General features: G+C 24.7%; 1 protein-coding gene across 3 annotated transcripts in view; it reads left to right on the top strand.

Moving 5' to 3' along the window:
- Window positions 1-25,472, top strand: part of LOC112595095 — an 89,518-nt gene that overhangs the window by 13,099 nt on the left and 50,947 nt on the right. For all 3 annotated transcript variants that reach the window (XM_025340184.1, XM_025340183.1, XM_025340185.1), the window contains exon 2: window positions 14,360-14,583. In XM_025340184.1, coding sequence (XP_025195969.1) covers window positions 14,360-14,583 — 224 coding nt within the window. The remainder of the gene's footprint in view (window positions 1-14,359; window positions 14,584-25,472) is intronic.

Raw genomic sequence — 25,472 nt, 5'->3', positions numbered from 1 at the left:
TGCACGTAGCTATTCAATTAAACTACAGCGTGACACGTATACAACGATAACCACAGCTAGGTTACTTTTAATTGAAACTTAAAGGTATACATTTCCGAATGGGATACGTCAGTTTGTTAATGGTCAGTATTCAGCATGTAATAGGCGTTTAAATATCTATACTATAATTCATAGTAAGAATAAAATATTTTCCTACGCTTAATTGAGTTTGATTCTTCATTAATTTTAAAACTTTAACTTTGCTGTTATACGTATAACAGTCTCATGAAATCGTGTATTATAATTAAATTTGAAAATAGGTGTGTAAAGTTTGTTCACTAATAATTTGTGATTGGTATGATTATTTTGAATTGATATATACATATATATATATATTTACGCGTATTTTACGTTTATTTTATTGCTATATGTTCACGTTTTTGTTAATTATTTTATTTCCGTGAAATACTTTTTGTCTTTGTGTAGAAAACATTTTTACGTAATATAATATATTATTTTCTCGTACAATATCTATGTTGAAACATAAAACAGTCAAATTTTTAAACTTAACAGTTTTGTTAACTTTATGTTGTCATAGTTAATATAATTTTGAAATGGCGATTTAATTGTTTTACTGCAGTAGTAAAATGTTTAAAATTACATTTTTTTCGGATTAAATTAAACAAATAATGGTTTTTATAATAGTTGTACAAATATTATGATTATTATGCTATTATGGTTTATGAATATGTACGTTGTATTAGATGATTTTTATCGATCGTTTTTATTTGAAGTTATGTAATATTCTATCAGACGAAATATAATTTATTATACTAAATGTTATCAGGTTTCATAAAAATATCAAATAAACCAAAGGGACAGAAAAAATATAAGTTTATAAAAAAAATATATTTATATGGGCAATATATTATTTAGAAAAGTAATTTTTTTGATTTAGATGTTTGGTATAATTACGACTCTATTCAATAAATTCACATGTTTATACTAGTTGTTAATTTTTTACTATTATTTATACCAAATTATAATCTGTTCCTCTGTTTTAAGTATTATTTTAAATTATAAAGTAATGAGAACAATTGCATTAGGTAGTTATTTTTTTAAATCAGTTATTTGATTAATGACAAAACATTATTTTAGATCCAATCTTTATAAATCTATTGTTCAAGTAAAAATAATAAAAATAATATTATAATTTTTATAAATAACAACTATTAAAATATTTATATTATCAAATCCAAGTATTTTTTTTTTTAAAGTTTATAAAAAAAACTTATGCTTGAATTAATCAACTATTAATATTTAAATTGTACTGATCTTATACAAAAAATATATAAAAAATCGCTAAATAGTAGCAACAAAAGTATCTCAACAGTTAATTATTTATTTGCCTACTATTAATTATAAGTCGTCTGTGCCGCAGTTTGTTTTGATTCAGCAACTTATAATTAAAATGTATCAAAAATAATAATCATATGATTGTCTTATAAACTATAATACCTTATTGTATACATTAAACTATCATAATAATTAAAAAGCTTTTAAAAATATATTTATTCACTTATAATTTTGAACGATTATGTTGTTTTTTGAAAGTGACTATATATATATTATCTTAAAAATTATTAATTTAAGTATTTTTACGTTAAATTATTCTTTATCAATTCTTATATTATTAGATTATATTATATGTTTACCATTTTATGGTATTATTTTAAGTTAAATAATTCTTGTATTAAAATTATACAACAATAAATGTATTCATTTAACTTATTAACCCACATCACATGCGTTTGTTGTAATTATAAATTTACAAATTCTTAATAAAAACAAAATACATACATAAATCTATATATTTATATCTTATACAGTATCATTATATTTATTATGCGTGGATAAAAAAATTAAGTTTTTTTATAGAAATATAGAATTTATTATTTTAAATATTTTATAAATTACATATAAATTTCGTAGATTATGGAGTAAATGTACTAATTTATATTTAAGCATGTTTTATTGTGTGAATCATTACAATAATACATCGTTTAAAGCATAAATGTTTCTATATACTGAAAAAAAATATTATATATTTACTTGACATTTACGTCATCATAAAGGTTAGAATATCCATTGTAAATCATAAAAAATCTGAAATGTGTGGGTAATGAAATTTATTCAGTAACAATTTGTTGTGTTTGCCTTTTAGGATTTTGGTCAACGTGACGTTAATTTGACTTAACCCTTTAATTTAATATTCCTGCCAATAATTATGAAGAGAACTGTGCATTATCGACCATCAAAAATTGTACTTTTAAGTTTATTTTAATACGATTACTGCAATGAATATTTAATTACAAATACTAAATATAATACATTTTGAAATCTTAAAATTTCTATAAACAATAATGTAGGTACTCTATTATACTATATAATTTAAATATAATTTAATAATGTATTAAAAAATTCCAGTTTTACAAATTTAATTATACCATTTAATTGAATTGTGTAAATAATTATTAGAATTAATTATATGTTTTACTCTGATCACATAAGCCTATTGTGCCCCAAAGAAAGATTGTTTGTTTCAAATAATAATAATAATAATAAAAAACATTTAATTAATATAATTCATAACTTTCAATTTTTTATAAGTTATATAAAAACTAATTATCTGTATTAAGAGGTTAAATTAAATGTATAGCCGACTAGGTTATCTATGTTTATCAGCATTCAACCTTGTGAATTGACATTATTTTTAAGGTATATTATAGTATAATTAAATTGATATATAATCTAAAATATATAAATTATGATAAACCATCTATCTACCTACCTAAATTATATATATTATTATTTTTTTAATAAACATCGTATTTGTGTATTTGACTAATTTTTTATACCAATATATTATGTAATTAGAATGTGTTGGTATACCTAAATACAATCAAGTAAATTTTAATATAATATCTGCACACTGTATATTATGAGTTTTTAAACTATTATATTCTTATATATATAAATAATTAACAAATGTGTGATGCATCTATCTACTGTAATATTGGTAAACGCTATGCAAATAACACAGTGCATGTTTTGTGGCTTCGGAGACCTTCAAAAATAATGTATATTTTTATTTTTTTGTTAAGCCCTTAAAGTATAATGTGCAACTATAGTCGCACGAATGTATTTTTAAATTTGTATTTAGTTTGTATGTTTACCTTTATATCATTAAATATACATGCGATTATTGTATAAATTGAATACACGGATTTTCATATGTCAGTATTATTAAAGGTGAGGCGTCATTTATACATTGGCGCTTAGAAATGACAAATAATTACGTAGTTGTTAAATATTTTTTCATGTTATAGAAACTTTAAAAATACCGATTTGTTTGCGTTCAAATTGCCATAGTTTCGTAAATATATTTTGTTGAAAAAAAAAAATAAATAACCGAATTCGTACAAAAATTAAACGGCAAAATATTGTAGCGGTGACAAATAATTATGACGGTAATTATATACTCGTGTATACTCATACAATAATTTTCTATGAGTATAGGGTTCTGTGATAAAACTAGTTTTTTTTTTCAAATTTATTGCTCTATATAACTAAAATTATATCTTATAAAATTTCCAACACAGTAGAAGATAAGTATTATTGTAACAAATATGAACAAACCGGCAATATATACGTCGTAATACATAAACTTAAAACAAGATTTAGTATACGTTTGTTGAATATAATATTCTTTTGTAAATGTAAAACTATTTTTATACTAGTATTTTTCTCCCCATATAATGGTAATCAAATAAATAAATACAAGTAAAATGCATTTGATATGTTCACAAAGCCATGATTTTTTTGTCAGCAAATATAAATTGAATGAAACTGGTAGGTACCTATACAGTTATGTAAAATAAAAATAGTAACGATAAAAATTATTTGATCTAAACTGTGAATTTTCTAGTACCTATACACGTCATATTATTAGTAGACTAAAAATATATTTAGTATCGCATCGTATGTGACTTCAAGCAAGATATTTCAATAAACCATTGTAAGTGATCATTTCACGGTGGCGTAAACTCAATAATGGTAAAATAAACTGATAATAAATGGTTTAAAAGTAAATTACGAATAAAGGTTATATCTTGTCAAGTGTAGTGTATGACTTTTTTATTTTCCTAAAATTAAAAACTGCAGCTTCACCCTTAAACAAATTTAAAAATACTTTTTTGTGTAAATACCACATAATATTGCTTATGTCAGGACTAGATTTTTTGTAAGAATTCACATTTTTGTCAAATATGATAAATGTGTAAAATAATTGTAGACTATATGTATCATACTGTAGCGTGTCTACTTCTCGTTACCATATCGTGGATTCGAATTTATGTCTATGTTTACCCTAAAAAGATTAGATAAGATTGGTGTTTATATAATACACTTATAAGTTGTTATAATTTGACTCTTTTTAAACGATCTATAGATATATTAAATGTTATTTATTATTTATTTTTATTGATATCGACAAAAAAATTATTCATCGAGTAAAAATACTTGACAATTAAATACATGGTTCTTCATAAGTTGTTCATTTACCATTTAAAAAATATCCAATATGTATAGCCACAAATAATTTTAAATAAAAATACATTTTCCGGTAAACTAATTTTATATTCAAATATTTATAACTTATTGACCACTCATTCGAAAATGAATGATTATACATTTAAAAACTTAGAAAAAAATTCTGCTTTGGATTATAAAATAAAGTACGAATACTTTATAATGTAAGAAAGAAAAACTTAATTTATTTTTTAAAAAAATAACAAAATATAGAATGTTTTATGTCTAAAACTATATTTCAAAAAATCGTATTCAAGTAATATATTGTCTAATAGCTATATAAATCATGTTTTGTCATTAATAACTAATGAATTATTAATAAAAACAAACTCGAATAATCAATGTTTAAAGTTACAAACTTCGTTAACATTTAAATTATATTATAATGCCTGTTATGTAGTGATATTTTCATTTAAGTTTTATCACAATTTAAAATGACGTTAAAATAAATACTTTATTAAAAACAAACATCGTTAATTGTTTTTAATTTATTTATTATGTTATATTACCATTTCCTAAGAAGTATTAGCTGATCTAAATAATGCCCTAATTACTTCAATTATTCTATATAAATACTCAGTTTGAATGTTTTGGTTAAGTATTGTATTTGTTATGAATAGTCACTTATATAATTTCCTGTGAAAATTGGCCATTATTATTATTGTAAACAATTTCGTGTTGACGAAATTACTGATTTTCATGTCCGCTATAGTATTCTGTGTACATGAAATGTAAGTGCACACACACACGATTACAAATGCACAGTTCGTGAATCTGGATTACTATGTAGTATGTACATAACTACGGGGGTCGTCAGGTGGACAGGTGAATGTTTATAAATAGGGATAAAATAAATATTTTATATCTTACCGTGGGGCATTACAACGCTGCTTATTACCTTTGTGGGACGTTTAGGTACTTTAGGTAAACATAATAAGACGTCGGTAAGCTCGGTATGTGCAAATCTCGTGACAAAAGAACCTACAGTTTGTGCGGGAGGAGGGGTATGAGTACACTCAAACAGACTACTCAAAAGCCAAATCTGACATTATATTATATTATATTTTACCCACATAAATATCTGTATTATACGAGACCGTTTTGGGAAAATCACGGAGAAGCGTATCCTCTCTAATATTATGGTCCCCCGGGGCCAAATCATCACTATAAACACTACATCACTATTCGTTTACTCGTTTTATCCTTTCATTTTTTTTCCACTCCTATTTTTACCTCTTCCGCTCTTTTAACGCTCGTTCATCGTCACCTATGAATACATCATTCGTATATGCGTTCCAGAGAAAATATTTATTTTTGAACTTTTAATCCGGAAATGCATTAGCAACTCACCCTCGTTCCGGACATAGACCACTTACGCGAATACACTATTGCCTTTATCGAAACCACCGCCGTTGACACCGCGGCTGCACTATGTTGTGAAAAACTACTCCGAGGGAATCCACCACCGCGACGGGTGGCACCTATATTTATATTCAGTTAATATATATATATATAAAGACGAGGGCAAAGGGTCACGAGTTCGTAAGGTTTTTCGTGCGGAGAAAATAAGCTCGCCCGCTGTTCAATGAGAATCAATATATTTATTTCTGAAACGAAATGTGGCAAAATGCGTATTTGTTTTCACAACAACTGCAACAGGATGATATATATTTTATTGTTACAGTTTTATTTGTTAGTAGCAGCGAAGATAGATAGTGATGTAACGAATAGTATCAAAGATACACACACACACACACACACACACATATATATATATATATATATATATATGTGTGTATGTGTGTTATATATGTATATTATACATATAAATATAATATATACATACATAAACTTTAAACGTTTTGAAATATTACATTGTCGGAATCAGTATCAGTATACGACTGTATACCATCATTTCACTAGTACCTATGTATTGTAATACCCATTAAACCAAAACATTCCGAAATATACTGATAATGGTAAACGTAATATCTATACAATAAACCGTAATATCGATCATATCCTACAATAAAATTATTAATAAATTTGAAAATTTGACGGGAACCATTTATATAAGACTATTTAAAAAATGTGAGTGTAGGTCCTCTTAAAACACAATTTTTAAAATTTATTTTTAACTGATTTGTAACCAAAATCCATAATAAATGCATACTATTAATAATTTTATACGATTCGATACTTATATATAGGTATTTATTAAATATACTTTACACGTATGTCAGTAGTACAAGTCACATCGGTACTTCAAAAATTATACGATAATTAAATATTTGAGCAATAATCACGAGTACCTTACGTTCCGTGTTAAACGGTACACAGAAAAAATAACGGCCGACTCTAATATAACGTACTACGCGTCGTACGTGTAAAGGCATTACGTGCATTTTCGAATCTGATCAGCCAAACCTGCGGGCTACAATACAATATGTACGACGTGTCTATCGATTTAATAATAAAAACCGAACGAGACCGAATTATTATCAACGTGCATGCTTTGTATTCACAGGATTTACGATACCTACGTATAAACATAACAGGCATTGTGGCCGATATTCTTTTATGCATTAAATATAAACGAGCACAAAGATAATATTTTAATCGGCGTTGTTGTTATTATTTATATCCGTTGGTAGGTACCAAACAAAAAGGCTGTTAAGAATTGATGTTCGATAATATAACGTATCGTAACTGGTGAATCATTGTTAGGCAATTTTCAAAAATGAGATTCATCCTCTAAACGTTATTAAATTCTCTCTTGTACCTAGTATTATTGCTGAATAATATGAACGCACCGATAAAACGTGATGTGAACATATATCCCATGTTACGTTTTTATAACGTACCTATATACCAGAAATTGCTTTTAAATTTTAATTATTCAATTATTATGTCCGTATAATATTACACAATCAAAAGCTTTTAGTTCATTATAATTCATGCCGATAAATTAAGCAACTACCTAATATATTTTAAAACGTTTCCATGACACTAAATAAATATGAAATATTACGTTCAATTTTATTTATTAAAAAATCACTTTTCATATCTACTGGAGTATTTTTGGACGAAGTTAAACCTTTCGACACCGTCTGGCACGAGAGACTAATCTTCAAATTAAAAACTTTATTTCCCGTCCCTTACTATGTCATCTTAAAATCGTACTTGGACAACCGCACATTTAAGGTTCACCACAACCTTCAACATTCAAAACAATTCCCTATTGCTGCTGGTGTCTCGCTAGGCAGTGACATAATATCCTTTCTGTACATAATTTACACATCAAATCTATACCCGCTTCAGGAAAAACAATTATTGGAACTTACGCAGACAATACTGCACTTTTATTTACAGCTGTTGATCATATCACTGCAAGCCTTTAACTAAAATTACACATTTATACTCTTCCTCAATGGTTCACTAAATGGACAGTTAAAATCAATGAATCGTTGTCTTCCTTCGTTACATTTGCACCCAGGCGACTAGGCCCCATAAATGCCCTCCTGTAACAATAAACAACACCGTTATCCCTCACTTAAATGAAGTGAAATATCTCGGCTTGATATTTGACAATCGTCTAATATGGCTATCTCATTTCAAATATAAATGCAAAAAGCTTAACTCAAGACTTCACCTACTAAGGCCATTTCTCCGCTCAAATCTAGCATGACCTCTTAAATTCATACTATACAAAACACTTTTACAACCACTCTGGGTGTACAGAGTAGTAATATAGGGTTTTGCTAAAAATTAAATAAAAAAACTATATAAGCCTTTCAGAATATCTGTTGTCGGATAATTACTGTAGCACCTTGGTATATCTCCAACCATGCTATAAACTCTGACCTAAAAATCTGCTCTGTCAACAAAACTGCTAACATATACCAAAAATGCTTCCACGCAAAACTACAATCCAACCCCAATAAGCTCATCAGGGATCTTGCCATACCATTACTACCAGGAAATCCAACCATATGATTCAAACTGAACTGGTACCAAGGCTTAAAAAATGTATGAATTGTAAATGTTAGTGTAAAACCACTAGGTGTTTCTAATGTGAGATTTCCTACCATATTATCAATCAGTTCTTTGTTTTTCATTTTTACCATAATTATTACTTACTGTAGACCTGTATAGATTGTAATATCCCAAAATTAAGCCATATTTTTATAAATATCTAATAATGATATTGGAAATTTTACCGAAGCACTTATGTTTTATTTGATTGGAGTCTTAAACTAATAATTTCTATTATTATTTTCTTAGCTTTTCCTTATATTATATCATAACTGGTAAACTTATCCGATTTATCGATGAAAGTTATATTTACTTATAATTGGAAAATTATAAGTAGATACTTGCTTAAATTATTATATTACTTATCTACCCAATATTCACACAATTTGTTACTTTAATTATTACCTATTCAAATTGCAAAAAAAAAAAAACAGCGAAGATGATACCGGTAATAGTTTTATATTTTTTCCTGTAGTGTAAAATTTTAATTCATAGTTTATTGTACAGAGCACTAAAAATTAATCTGTATTTTTCGTAGCGATCATTTTTGTATTAAGTGTGATAAATCCTAATAAAAAGTGATATTTTTAACAAGATCAGCAACAAGCATTTTAATAAAATTAAACAATTACTTTTATGAGTTCATATAAATAATACATAATCATCAAAGCTGATTATAAGATATACAAATCTTCAGTTACGAGTACATCTAAGATAGTGTAAATATTTTAATTTCTTATACTTATTTATTGGATAAACATTTTTTATTGATATTTATAGAAAAAATAAATCAAATTATGGTTATTAAGTCAAAAATAGCTTTAAGTAAGCTACTAGTAAATGTATTACTTTTAATTATTTTAATAACTGTATTCTAATTTTAACGAATGTTTTCATTTGTTTTTTTCTTCAATTATCTTAAAAAGTACTGAAAATTTTAAATTTTAACCTCTTAAGATGATCAACTTTTGTTAAATTGTCTACTCTAAAGTCTTATTGAAAGACGATGATCTAAGCATTTTTTTTACCATAAAAAGTGTCTTCAGATTCTAAACATATTAAATATGTATATATATATAAATGCATCATTGTAAAGTAAATATATTCATGAAAAAAAAAAATATATATATATATTTTATCGTATATATTATTCAAGAATCATATATACATTATACAAATGAAAGCAAAGTTTCAAGCGTAATAAATAATACATAATTTTAGCCAACGAGTAATTAAAATAGTCGAAATACAGTTCAAGAACATTTTAAAACCATTAATTATCAATATATCCAATTTCTTATTGAAATTCAAAAATATATCTTATAGTGGAAGAATAGACAAAATAATCATACATTTTTCTTTTTAAACACCATCTAAAAAAAAAATAGGGAAATGCTTTTTATGTTCTTTGAATTTATCATTTATGTTCAGATATTAGTATAACATAAATTTAATTATTTTTTTATGCACTGGCATAATTTTATATTAAAGAAAGTTATCAATAATTTATAATTAAAAACAATATTTATACGATAGTGTTTTTAAACACGCATGTTATAGTAGAACTCGTTAAACGGTATTTTAAGTGACTCACTAGAGAAAATACGTGATCTAAATTAAAACATGTTATGAAAAATAAATATTAAACCACTTATTAAAAAAGTACAAAACATAAGTATAATCTATAATATATTGAAATTCGTAATATTGCATTAACTTTGATGCGATGATAAACATTGTATATATATAAGTATATAATTATATTGAATTTAAGTTCTCTATAGACGAAAATCAAACACTATCATACTATAGTATTTATACAAAATTTACAATACTATGATACTATACAATAATAATAATAATTATTTTTTTTTTTTAATCCCTTTAACAACTATGTAACAAATGATACGGAAAACCTAAAAAAAGTCACGTAAAAACTAATACCTACATTATATGTGTCATCCTTATATTCATATTTCAAACCAGAATTTTACAAATAAATTTATTCGTACAAAACACCAGTTACTACAAGATTATATATTATAATTTGGATCAAAATAGTATAAAATGTCCAATAAAGAAAAATGAATAAATAAATACTAATAATATCATATTTAATATCATTATTCAAATAAGAATAGTAAAAAGATAAGCTTTGTATCAAAATTGCATTGAAAGTTATTCAAAAAAAAAAGATAAATAAATAAATAGATAAATTAAATATAATAGGTATTTTAGTAATACCTCGCGATTAACTGTCTTAAACGGAGCCATATTTAAATATTTACAATTATTATACCTTTATTAGTTTTAAAATTGGTATTGTTGTATGATGTATACTATTATGGAAAAAAAAAAAAAAAATATCTTAAAACATAAGTTAATTTTTTATCTTGTTTATACCAATCTTGAATTTTTTTCACAAACATGTTTAATATTTTTCTAGAAATACGTGTATACCGATAACACGGGCGTGCAATATTCTATTTATAATTCACTATTCCATTATACTGGTAGGTGACAGACTTTAACGAATAATTGAAGTTTTACTGAAAATATAAAAAAATTTAAAATGATTTATGTACTGCGGTTATTTTTTTTTATGTATTTGTATGTAGTGATCACATTTTTGTATGATTTTTATTTATTAACAAAAATTATTCAATGACCTTAGTTGTTTTCCCAGTATTTTTCATAACATGAAAAGTTGACAGTTGACTATTGATATTTAAAATTGATTAACTGGGAGGGGGGGATAAAAACTGAACGAGCTTACTATATTTTGTAATATTCAAGACATATTTATTTATTTTTTAATATTGCACCGTATACTCGTTACTCCACTTAAATTTTGGTTTATACTCTCTCGTTACTATTATCTATTAGTTAGATACATATTTTATAAACTTGTATAACAAAATTATTTTTTTACATGAAATCTTTATTGTTTCATTATTGCAGATAATCCCAGCTATATGTAAATATTTCATCACGACTGAAATCTATTTTATTAAAATTGTACCTCGATTGTCAATTTAAACTTAATTTTTTAATTATATCGATGTTTAGTTTTTGTATAGTCTTCCTTTTTTTCTCTGTCATTTTATACACACACACATATATTAAAATATGTATATTAATAGGCTATTTTTTGAAGCAAATTCACAAATCAAACTCGACTGAATTAGATTCTCATTTAAAATGTATTCCATATATGAGTGTAATATTTAACCAGCTTTAATAGTTTATTTACTGTCTATTTAATTTTATATTTATATTTTTGATTTCACAATGCGTAATAACAATATACCAGCTATTCGGTTTGTTCTTTTCTAAAATATCTGCATGATATAAAATATGTCAGTACCACGTAGCATGGTGTTATACATTTTTATATTTTTACACGAATTTGCAGAAGTGATCATACCCGTATTCGTGGTTTTTTTTTTTAGTACCTAATCCGAAAAGGAATGAGTTTTTTCTTGAATGTACGATAGAGGTTGGAAATTAGTTACTTTTATTTCTTAGAAATGAGGAATGTAACAAATTTATTTTTAAAAGGAACGCTAAAAAAATGAATATATGCTTGAGTTTAAATTATCATATGCACGCGCGTGTATAAAGATTTAAAAACGAATTTTTAGGAAATACGAAAAAAATAATGATAAATATGCAAGTATGTTATCGTGTGGGTGGGGGGTAGATTACATATATTACTTGTACTTTTCGTAATTTAACTTTACAGTGGGAGTGTAGCGTGTAAATGAATTTGGGATTTACGACTTCGAATATAAACGACGTGGTATTCGAATTTGTTTCTATGTTACTACATACGCCTTTCCTCTTATTCTTTTCATGTGGTCACTAATACATTTTACGTCAGTATAACGCTTAAAGGTTCGCATAATTACTTTTTTGTTGTTGTTATTATTATTTTTTTTTTCAAACCTCCATTTTTCATACCTAGTTATTTACGACTAATGCTGCAGTTGAAAGAAAAAAATGAATAATATACACAATCACACAATATTATTTTCATATTTCAGTTTTGTTATGTGTGGCTTACAGTTATTCTTACAGCTGTATCAATATTGTTCTAAGTTAGTACGGCGTATATCTGATAAATTTCGATTCTTCCTTAGTTTATATGTTAGCTGAGGTTAACTGATTTGTTACGTTTAAGCGTAACTTTGAATTATTAATGTTTTAAATAATCATAAAAACTTGTCATATTTTAATACATGTATAAAAAACATTATTCACTTAATTGTTATACATTTACTGATATTCTTATATTAATTTTTTTTTTTTTATTCATAAATTTCCTTTATGTCTAACGTTATTGGTCGCATCCAAATTGAGCCTCAAAACAAAACAAAAAAATATTCTTATTGAGTAACGAGGATAACACTGGTTAAAGCAATTGAGTACAATGAAAAACTGATTATAATAATTATTGGAACCTTCTAATAATTAATAAGTGTTGGCTATAATTTTTCCAATAAAAACATTATCCTTTTAATTTTTACACACAACAATTTATAATATAGTAAAGGTCAGAAACTTAGGATTGTCTAAAATCTTAAAATAAATTTAGGTATGATTAAAAATGTTATTTTTTTCATTATAAAAGTTGGCAGGTACTCAATTTTGACAAAAGCTTATAAAATGTGAAACTCAACTTGTATAATTTTAAAACTGTGTTTATGTTTTGGAAACCAATTCAAATGCACTGACGTTTATAAATAAATCTGAGACTATAATTTATGATTCTGAACTATATGATCTAGAAATCAATTTTACTAATATATATCGATTAAGATTCTCACAAAGTCTAAATATAATAATATAATTATAATATAATATAACTAACATAATAAATATATGATCAATTTTATAGAGTGTTACAATTGCATCTATACGTTTTTATAATGTATATTGTATATGTAGTGCACATAAGTATTACATTATTTTATAATAATATTAATAGTTCATCATTAGTAAAAAATAATAATAAAATGTATTTGGGATTTCATATTCTTTTATGTTTTTATTTACCTATAGAAATAAAGCTAATAATGGTATATTAGGTTTTTAACACTTCACTATACTTATAAAAATAACTTATAATAGTTTTTACTCATTTAAAGTTTACGTATAATCAAAAATTTAATAATTATGTCAATTTAATTATTATGGGAAACTTTTTCCCTTGAGGTTTTCTTGACAATAATAGTATATATATATATATATATATATCGGTTAGGTATTATTGTTTTGTAATTATATGTTATAGCTGGCTTATAACGTACTGATTTGTTCGGCGATAATAACTGATATCAATCTTATAGAAACTACTTTTTCTCTTTAGACATAATATTATGTGTTTTGCCTATTTTAAATTGCCTATTATTTCTAGCACAGGGCGTATTGTTGAGGATATTCGAGGGTGCTTAAGACCCCGCAATAGCGCAATATTGATGTATATGTACACTATACCTGTAAAATTAAAATATTATGTCTCTTATGATGTTTTAATATTTACGGTCTTTTTCAGACGTCATCAATCTATCTAAACTGCATTGAAATTATAAAACCTTTTTTTTTTTTAATTGACCAGGCAGCTTTTTTTAAAAATTAACATTTATTTTTATGATTTTGAATAACACAAAAACGATTTAATTTCATGTTTCAGATGAAATGCAAACTATATGCAAAACTCATTTTCTGCAACAAGTGTACAGGAAAATTGAAGGGGCAGTATTGGACTCACAAAACGAACGGAACTTGGATTGTGTGACGACTTTTCAAACACATTCCATCCTACAGAGGTTTATGATACATTTTGATCGTTTGCAATTGGACTGCAATGATCATTTGTTCATATTCGATGGCGCCCATGCGGTTGGACAGCATAAGGTAAGCCAATCAATAATTGTTTTGCAATATTATATTACCTTATTTTTTAATAAGGGGTATATACAATTACGGATATAAGATAATGTTACTTTAAGTAATATTTTAAACAAAAAAATATGTAAATCAATTTTAAGAAATAGAAAGGATTATATTTTATACGGTTATTTAATTTGTATTTGACAACTAAGTGTTAGAAATAAAAATTTAGATAATATCATTTAGTAACTGTGGATAATTTATTAAAAAGGTTATTGTGTTTATCGTGTTATATGAAACTTGTATCCCCAGACTAGCAATTTCGATTATAATAGCTGCAATGATACTCATGTGTTCAAGTATAACGATCGAAATACTCATAACTCATCAGTTATGAAATAAACAGTGTCGTTTGTATTTCATCACTGTCGGTTCTAGTAGTATATTTGATATCGGTTTTGGTCATTTGAATCAAGTTGGCTGGCGTCACGGAAGTAAGAATATTTCCGGTTACAAAAGCGTTGACTTCGGGTGTCGCATTTACTCCGATTTACTAAGGTCTGGTAAAGATGTTAATTTTATCGATATTCATTTCACAGTTGCCGGATATGAATTTAGATTATACGTATACATACGTATATTTATAAATATATTCAATATAATATGCATATAGTAGGTATAATGTATTTTCAAACAGCCGATTCATCCCAAATACTATGACATATTGATTTTTTTGAATGAAATTCTCACTTTGGAAGGAGCATGTATCGTTATAAATTATAAGCCTCTCTCAGCTCTTTTGTCAGATAAGTGAATTTATTTCTATTTCTATTTATATGTATATATAATATATATCATACTGTTTTTAAAATATATCGTATTCGAAACACGTTTTATGGCGTACCTAATTAGTTTTATTAGATGAAATTTATTGTTTGTTCTGTAATACAGTGTACGTATATAATATTAATATGTGCGTGTAATAATATTATTGAAATAATTTCTTAGGTAAAAATAATTTAACAGTTAACCGAATAATAAAAATTCGTATAATAAATAGTGTGGCTACAAAGAAATGGGTCGATTCCCTTTTTGGCCGCACGCATATTATAGTTTGTGATATGTGAACAAACGGGTTAGGTGGCAATGCGACAAATAAAAAAGTATTTAAATTTTCTGCCAAAATATGTGTAAGCAAAAGGGTCGACATCCACATACCATATCCATACATCATTTACGTATATTTGCCCCCCCCCCCCCGATGTGTTGTAGATGTATTATTAAAAAAGCTAAAGGAATAATACCAACAAGTGTTGCTACTGCCGTACATTTCGCATTGTGTTCAACATCATAATCGCGGTATGTGTGGTATACGATTCAAAGCAATATGATTCCGTTTGTATTTGTATTAAACTCGACTAATTCTAATTATTATCGTTCATACCTACTTGCTGGAGCGTCTCGTGCCCAATAATTATTATCCCGAATCATCGTGTGATCACGCGGGCAGTGGTCGTGAATGTTTGCATTATTACTCTTTAATTCTGTACTATTCGTTCGTGCGGAACTCTAATTTTAGATTTTGCTATAAATGAATTATTCGTTTGAAAATGTATATACTCGTATATATATATATATATATATATATATATATAGCTACATATAACTTTAAATGTATTTTAGGGTTAATTTACTGTATACATTTCGTATGTACCTACTATTAATTTTTTTTTATTTTTGTATGGCGTAAACATTTGTAAAAATAAAAAAATGTCGTTTAAAAGAAAGTTTAGGAAGCTTGTTTAAACTATTTGAATTAATACTATAATCAAAGTACTCTGATCGTAAACGACCGATAACAATTAATTCTCTGACAGCTTTTATAAGATTGCTAATTCATATTATTTATATATTATATTTTATTAATAAATATGGTATATATTTATAAATATATAATTAATTTAATTTTAATGTTACCTACTTTTTAGTAGGTGGCAGGTGCTCATGATAAGCTATATTTTTCAAAAGTAACATACAACAGAAATTTATTGTTAAACGATTTTATACAATAAAGAATATATTATGGTAATTGAATATTTGAATAAATAAATTTAGTTATTCATAATTAAATATACAAAAGATAAACTCTTCTTAAAAAAAGAAAAAAGTGAAACAAGATTTATTGTATTTATTTTAATTTACTCAATAGTAACTATTCTAGCGTACTCTTCGAATATAAGTCTCTATCTTTTCAGTCTACACATTGCACAAAACATATATTTATCATATATCATATACCTGCGAAACGTGTGTAATAAAAAATGACCCTTTAATAAAAAAATGTTTGAGTTTAAGTCTTAGACTATGACTAAAAATAAGTAAAATCTGAAATTTTTCTAGAATTAAAACAAGTAAAACTATTAGTTTTTTCTTTGTAAACTTCATTGAATGGTAATAATAATACAATTATAATTTTTAACGTTGATAAGGCAGAGTTTTACGTTTAAAATTCCACAAACAATAAGTAAATATCGTTCAAACTTAAATCGACTAAATTTTATATTCATGTTGTTTTAAAGAAACCAATACATTGGTGTGAGAAATAGGTGTTGATTATAATAGTATAAATGAAGTAATACAAAGAAGACAACAACAACAATAAAAAAGAAAATGGGTGATTAGAAGGTTACATAAGTAAGATAGTTAAAAATAGCGTACAGAGAGAACTTGTGTTATTGCTACCAGACAAAGCTTTATGAAAACTATTTAAAAACTACGACAACCTATTATATTTTATGGATGAAAAATGCGTCTGAGAATGCACTTCAAACTCAAATTCTTCTGCTCTCCTGACACCCGCTATCGTTCCGGGTAGTCGGCTTTTGTCTTCCAACGATATATTATCACGTATGTGTGTATATAGTGTAAAGAATGCAGTCCTATGTTCTCAACATGTTTGTTGCTTATGCGATGCTGAGACAAGGTCTTGAGTAGGATGTCACTCGAAAATTGATAAGAGTATTAAACGTCATACAGAGAACACAGATTTTAAGTATTTGTGTAAAGGGCTTGCGTATATACTACTATAGTCTATATGAGATTGTAATAATAGTGTTTTAAAAAAAATAAAGTTCTTTAGGTTGATACTACATGACATTTTATTTTTATTTAGGACCAGGCTAATCATGTTACACATTCTAACCGAATACTAAAGGTTCCATGAAGACCAACTTAACCTCGAAATATATAAGAAACTTTGACTTATCATTTTAACCAAAACAATTTAATTGTTTAGTTTTTAAAATCAAATTATATGTATAAAATTATTAAAAAAAAAAAAAAAACACAGTATTCAAACCGAATCAAAATTTTCCACGGGAAAAAATAAACCGTTCTCCAAAACTTTAACAATAATTTATTGAATTGCGCATCAATAATATATTATATATTTATTTGATTTCTATATGCCTGTTAGTGTCACTAACATGTATAATTAAAAGATTATAATTTAACTGATATAAGCAAATACATTTTTGTAACGATAACTATTAATAATTTATTTAAAACAATTTAAAACAGTTGTTTATAACATGTATTCATTGTTTTATTATACTGTGAAATATATTTAATATATAAAATAATCATTTTAATCGTTTTAATTATCTATTAATTTAAAATTGGTTAAGAAAATCATCATATTATAAAAATATATTACTTTTAGACGTTTATTCTATTGGATTATGAAAAATTTCATTTTTATTTTAACTAAATACAATATAACAACCATGTTTAGTATGAAGATACACTTTTGTGAGTTAAACGATCCTAATTATTATATATTACATGGCTTCTAACTCCTTAACCATGTAACCATATTATGTAATAAAACCTAATCAACGAATTTTTACACACATCACGAATTATAGTTAATAACTTTGGGTTGGGTGGACTTAATCGAAACGTTAAATATATTTATACAAAATTTAGACAAATGTTAAAATGTGTAGATTCTACATCAATGAATAATGTACTTTATTACTAAAACTTTAATAATGCAATAAATTCTATACTTACTAATGTATCATTATATAGTTCCACGTAGGCACCGTTACATTTAATGTTGACTGATTGCGTCTTCCAGTTTGTAACTACGATTTATTTCAGTGAGTAGTTCATTCATTTTTCCCCTTAGAGGATGAGGTAATGTCAAACATGATAAATTATCATATTATACATATAAACATATATCTTGTTTTGATCTCTCAGCTACCCACTTGTGAAAATAATTTATAAAAACCTTGAGATAATCTTAATTTATATTAATATTTAAGTAATAAATTACAATACATTTAGATTATAAAATATTAAAAGTAATATTAATAAAAGCATATTAATTGATTCCTATTTATTATTATTATTATTATTATTATTATTATAACTCGTGAATATATAAATTTAAAAAAAAAAAACTTCAAAAATATATTGCCAAATATTTTAATACAGTTAAAATTTATTCTGAATTATTTATTTTAGATCCTACCAAAAATAAGATAAAAATAAATTGTCACAATAACTATAATTAAATATATAAATATATTAAAGTTTAAACTATCGTTTATCGTTATTAAAAAATTGATTTGATTTTTGACGGTGGCATTCTATTTTTACATGTTTTTCTAGTGATTTAATATTATAATGTATTCAATTTATATATTTAACTAATCTACAAACTTCGTTACTGTTTGTAAAAATAATTTTTTTTTTTTTTTTTAATTTGTCATGAATAAAAAAAATACGCTATTGGAAAATAAAATAAAATATACATAATATATTGCCATAGAACTAAGAAATTATAGGTTATAACTCTTTATTAATATTTTTATATTGTCTTATACTTCTCATTTATTTATATTTCATATTTTTTTACGTCAACTTGATAACAAAAAGAAAATATTTAGTAAACGATATACCTATAGATTCCTTAGTCAAAAATACTAAGTCAATGTACGTATTAGTCTTTTGATTAGAAAAATTATAACTTACTACTAGATAAAATGAAAAATGAATATTAAAACTGAAATATATTTTAAAAATTAAAATCTTATCAATTCGTGTTATACATTGTATATAATTAGATGTTATAATTGATAATACGATAGATATTTAGTGAAAATAATCGTGTTTAGTAAACTATTTGAACGAGTATAATAATTTTAAATTTAAATACGAATAACTTATAGATATACTATATTTGTATAATATGTTTAAATTAAACAATTTATAAAATTATCTGGCTAAGGACCTTTAAATATATCTCTAAGTACCTACCGTAACTTAAGTTTATATTTTTTTGTATAGTTTAATAACAATAATATGTATTATATGGGTCCCGACGGAGATTATTATCGTTTGTAATGTCATTATCTAGAAGTTTTGAGCAAATTATACGTATCACGTTATATATTTTATAAGAAACAAATTCTAATTTAAAAAAAAAAAGGACTTCTGTATGAGTTCAGAAACAGTTGCTATATTAATCAGCAGTAATTTTTTATTATTATGTTCAATAAAATCTTTGGGAACGATCAACGTTAGCTGTTTTGTTATAGTAAGAAACTTAAATATATATTAATTACTTTATTTTTTTTCAACCTTATATACTATTTCCACTACCATCACAGTTTACTATTTAAACCGTCTCTACCGATCGTCCGTTTATTAGAAATAAAAGTTTTCTTGAATTTGAGTATAATAATCATTTTAATTTTTTTTCTAATTTGGATAATATGCTTTTTGATTTTCATGTATAATTTTGAAAATTTTGTAACATTGTATTATAATGTATGTACTCAATTAATAAATTTATGTTTGAAAATATTGTATTATATTTTCTTTTTCCATTCAATTATTGTATAACGCAATTTTTTTTTTTTAATATTTCAATCTTAATACATGCAAATATTTCTAGTTTTAATGATTGATAATATGAGGAATAATAAGATGATTTGATTATTATGGTAATTATTATTAATCTATTAACTGTTTATGTTTTGTCTGTTTATTATTATGTGAATTTATTAAATTCTAGATAAATTATTAATATTTATTTATATTCACATAAAACCATATTTAAGAACAATTATGTTTTTATGAATAATACCGTTAAAATACAAAAACTGTTATTTTATAATCTCACGTACTATTTGAGCTAAAAAAAGTATTTAAATTGTAATAAATTCAGTACTGTTATGAGTAATTTCATAGATTAACTATTCAATTCTAAACATATACTTTTGAAAAAATATATTTTTTTGAATAATTTGGAAACTATAGTTAGATTCATTAACTATTACAAAACAATTGTTCAATTAAAAAATTAAAATATTAATTTTATAGCTATAATTTGATAGGAATAAAATAAGTTCGTATATCATCATAAAATTGTATAAATTCTCTCAATATTTAAATATATGATCTTCGAGTTAAATTAAAATTAAAAAAAAAAATTGAATGCTTAATAATTTCGCTATATAGCAAATTGCATAAAAAATATGCATTTTGCTGTTCCATGAGACATCTCAACTGGTTTCATTTTAACAACCTTCGCAATAAATTGAATTTTTATTTCAAGTATAATGTTTTATAAAAAAAAATTTATCATTCATGAGTTGAGTGTACTAAAAAGTAATTGGACCGAAATTTGTATGTTTTAAGTGACCGAGTTCCTCTTGAGTCACGTATCTCTTTAAAACAAAACGTCAAGTTATCGTAGTACTGTCGTCCTTTACATATTTATAAAAAAATCTTAATTACATTGTTAAACTTAAGTTTTTTGTAATTATTAAAAAAAAATCTGATTTTTGAGGTGCGTAGTTATAGAGGGTACAACTGAAATCTCTGTTTTGATGTTTTATTATTGTTACTTAGAAGTTGAAACTTTTATGTTTTACTCCAACAGATATTTTTTTTTAAATTCTTAAATGATTGAATATATTATATTTTTAAGTTATAGTATTTTTAATTATTATTTTTATTTTTTTTTTTTTTTTTTTTTTTTTTTTATGAATGGTTAAACACAATTAATTATTTAGACTTTATAAAGTTTAAATTCATCTTAAAATGTTGATTATCCATGGTGTCTATTCAGTATTCACTGTAGAGCAGCATCTGCATATGAAAGGATTTGAACAATTTCTGTTTTTTAAAATTGCACTTTTGTACTGCGAATCTTATTATTATAATATATTATATAGGTTATAGATGCCGTTTTCATGTGCCATGCAATAACTAATAAAACGCTTATTTATCGTCGGAGCATTTTCATCACTTAGGTATTCGTGTGAACGTTAAAACTTTATCGTGAGCAATTTTGAAAAGTTTACGTGAAAAACTCAAGTTTTTCTGACTTGAAATATTGTGATATCGATTTGATTGTATACCACTACTGAACGCACAATAAACAATGAATGTGATATATTTCAAAGTCTATATTAAAATCTTTAACATTGCACACTTACAGAATTATAAAAATTACAAATTTAATATTTGATTGAAAATAATATTGATATATTTAATACAATAATTTTCTAAATCAAATTATCTGTTTAAAAAATTTTAATTTATTTATTTTGTTTAGAAATTTATTATCGTGATGACTAATTACTTTTTTTAAAGACATTTTAGTAAGTTACATTATAACCCAATCAATCTTATTGTTTTTTATATAATATTTATTAACTTAAATCCTACATTTTAATATTACTTTGGATGATATAAGAGTGATGGGATTTTATTCTATTTCAATATAATATGTGTCATAATTTGATTTAAAAAAAAAAAAAATAATAATAATAATAATAAACATCTACTTACATCTATTTTTATTATTAAATTATATTTATTTTAAAAATACAATTAAACCTTAAAATGTATGTATATTTATACATATGTTAAAGAAAAATATATAATATTAAATCAATGAAAATAATTAATGTATAGTATATATTTTCTAGTATCTATATAATTAATTAAAGTATTAATATTTTATAGAAAGCACTGGTATCCTAATTAAAAAAAGATAATAATATACATTTATAATCATAAAAAAAAACTAAAATTTAAAAAGTCCACTTTAATCAGAAAATACAGTATAAATTTAAATTCATATATATATTAAATGTAGTGTTAAGATACTTATAAATAAAAAAATCTATTAAAAAACGCAATGATCAATATTTTAATATTGCTAAAGTTCACCATCCCAATACACAGAGTGCAGTTTATGACGAATATTGTATTATTTGTATCTAGGCGCAGATTACACCATTAAACACAATAAATATATAAAATATCGTTTACCAAGTATTTTTAAATATAATGCGAAAAATATCACACATTTTTTCACTTTTTCAAGTATTTTATAAATGTAAGAACTTTTTTTTTCCCGATTTTTATTTAAAAAAAAATTATAAATACAACAAATTAATACATTTTAATATTATAAATTGATTAAATAGTGCATCGGTTGGTACTTGATTAATGTATACTATTACACCAGTAGAAACATTTGAAAATTAGTAAAATTAAACTTAGAAAAAATGTACTTTTCACATAAATTTATAAAGGTCACATACTTTTTAAACTGCTATAATATTAAAAAAATTTACCATTATAATCGACACGTCGATGGAATTTCTAAACATCTACGCGCACACACTAGTTTAATATTTGTACATAATAATAATAATAAATAAATCAGATTTAAGTAAAAAAAAAATGATATAATAAAAGTGATCAAAATGTGAGCGTATTTTTGGGTGAGTGTGTTTGACTGTGTGTATGTGTGTGTATAACCTTATTGTTATTATTCCTGATGCTCGCTAAATGCGCGGTTACCATGCCAACGTCGACAGTGTTTGAAAAGGACAGCAGCAGCTCGGATGTCCGTGCATGCATGTGCAAATAACAAACTCCGTGGCGAGTGATTATCACGAACTAAACACACGCGCGCGCGCACCCGCGTTCACGCACGTTGGTAATAAGTATTTAAATCTTCTGTAGAAATATATTATTACTATTGTCATCACACCCGCCGAAGACGTTCAACAATTTTTTTTTCACCAAGCGATGCGTTGTTAATTATTGTTTAACGATTATTCGATCGATTTTCACGTGAAGTAACGTCTTACTTGTGTTTCTATTAATTTAACAATTCACTCGTTTCGAACTTAAGTGATATTAGAGCTATTCGAAGTAAACGATTATTGTAGTTTTATAGGTTTAATTTAAGTGTATTGTATTATCTGTTAGCTATAATACCCACCTATTGAAATTAATATAATTTTCGAAATAGAAAATTTATACTTATCGGTATTGTGTAACGTGCCTAAGATGTATTACTGGCGTGCGTCTTAAAGGCCATTTTCGGCGAAGTTATTTTTAGACTTACATTTAGCTTTCCCCTTCAAGACGTCGGAGTAGCTAAATTGCCTATATTTGTAGCCGTGTTATGAAATATAGACACAATTACTAATATTGTAACAGCTTAATCAAATATCGTATTTTTATTTATTATCATTAACTATAAAATAATATTGAGAATCATAACATATTTTAATATTCAGTTAAAAATAAAACAATATTACAAATTTATATTGCGTTCACAACAGTATGTTTACCAGTAGTGTCATCAATTTAACGCATTTATTTTTTATCCTTAGTTAATAGTTAGAAATTAGTAATCGCCAACTATTATACTTATGGTATCAAGTATCAAAATTAGATTTACATAGTTATATTACTTAACATATAATAATTTAAGTTGTTATTTTAAATTCTATAGTTTTTACATAGCCAATATTAATAATAATAATAAAAAAAAAAACTTGTGAAACAAGAAAAAATAAAATAAATTTAAAAACAATATATATATATATATACAGAAAAAAAAACACTTTGTTTTAAAATAAAATACACTTTTTTATTTTAAAGTGAAAAATTCCAACGTTCCAATGGTCTTTAATATCTACTCACTGCAATGTTGATTTGTAGAAAAAACAAAGTAAAAAAATATTTGAACTAATAAAAAGAAATAAGTTATTAAAATTACTAGTCAAATAATTTTAAAAAATGTGTTGAAAATACTTTTAATTACAAATTTATTTATATATAAAGTACCTACATATTTATATAATTTGATAATATTGATTTCTCGTCGTGTATTACTCACAAATATCTACACTATGGATAGTACTCTGATACAGGGCTAATTAATAGCAAAGTGTATACATTATAATTACAACCTGTTAAAATATCTATAATTTTCCTCCTTAGTTAAAAAAATATTTATTTTTATTTTTTTTTATCCCGATATCTATAGGTAATTTGTTAGTTAAATTTAATTGCACATGTGTTGCCCAGAAAGATAAAATACAAATAATATAATACATTATAACTTTTTTTTTTAAGTAGTTGATAAAAAATCAGTGATTATCTACCTAATGTAATACATTAAGATAGAAATTAAATGTACATAAAGCAGTGAATTGTATTAAAAAAAAATATTCACCTTTTTTTTTTATACACTCGAGGGATTGTTGGTGAACCACATAAAAAAAAAAAAAAAAAAAAACTATTGAACGATTGAACACATGTAACCTTTATAACCATAAGATTGAGAGTAGCAAGTACTTATAATATTGGCTGCGTATCAAAGAGCCAACGGATGACTAAAAAGAAGTTTTAATACGTTTGAGCGCGAAATTATTACGTAATGTTGTCATATTTTTATTTTAGTTATTTTTTTTTTTTAATATTAAAATAATTTTTGTTGCTATTTTCAACACCGTTATCCGTTATATTTTATTATATGCAAATAATTAAGTATAAAGATAAACAAGTTAAAATAAATTTTA

The sequence above is a fragment of the Melanaphis sacchari genome, unplaced genomic scaffold (assembly GCF_002803265.2).
Source record: "Melanaphis sacchari strain LSU unplaced genomic scaffold, SCAv2.0 Contig254_pilon_pilon, whole genome shotgun sequence".
NCBI classification, from domain to species: Eukaryota; Metazoa; Arthropoda; class Insecta; order Hemiptera; family Aphididae; genus Melanaphis; species Melanaphis sacchari.
Note: the sequence above shows the minus strand (reverse complement) of the source record. Positions and strands in the feature narration are given on the sequence as shown.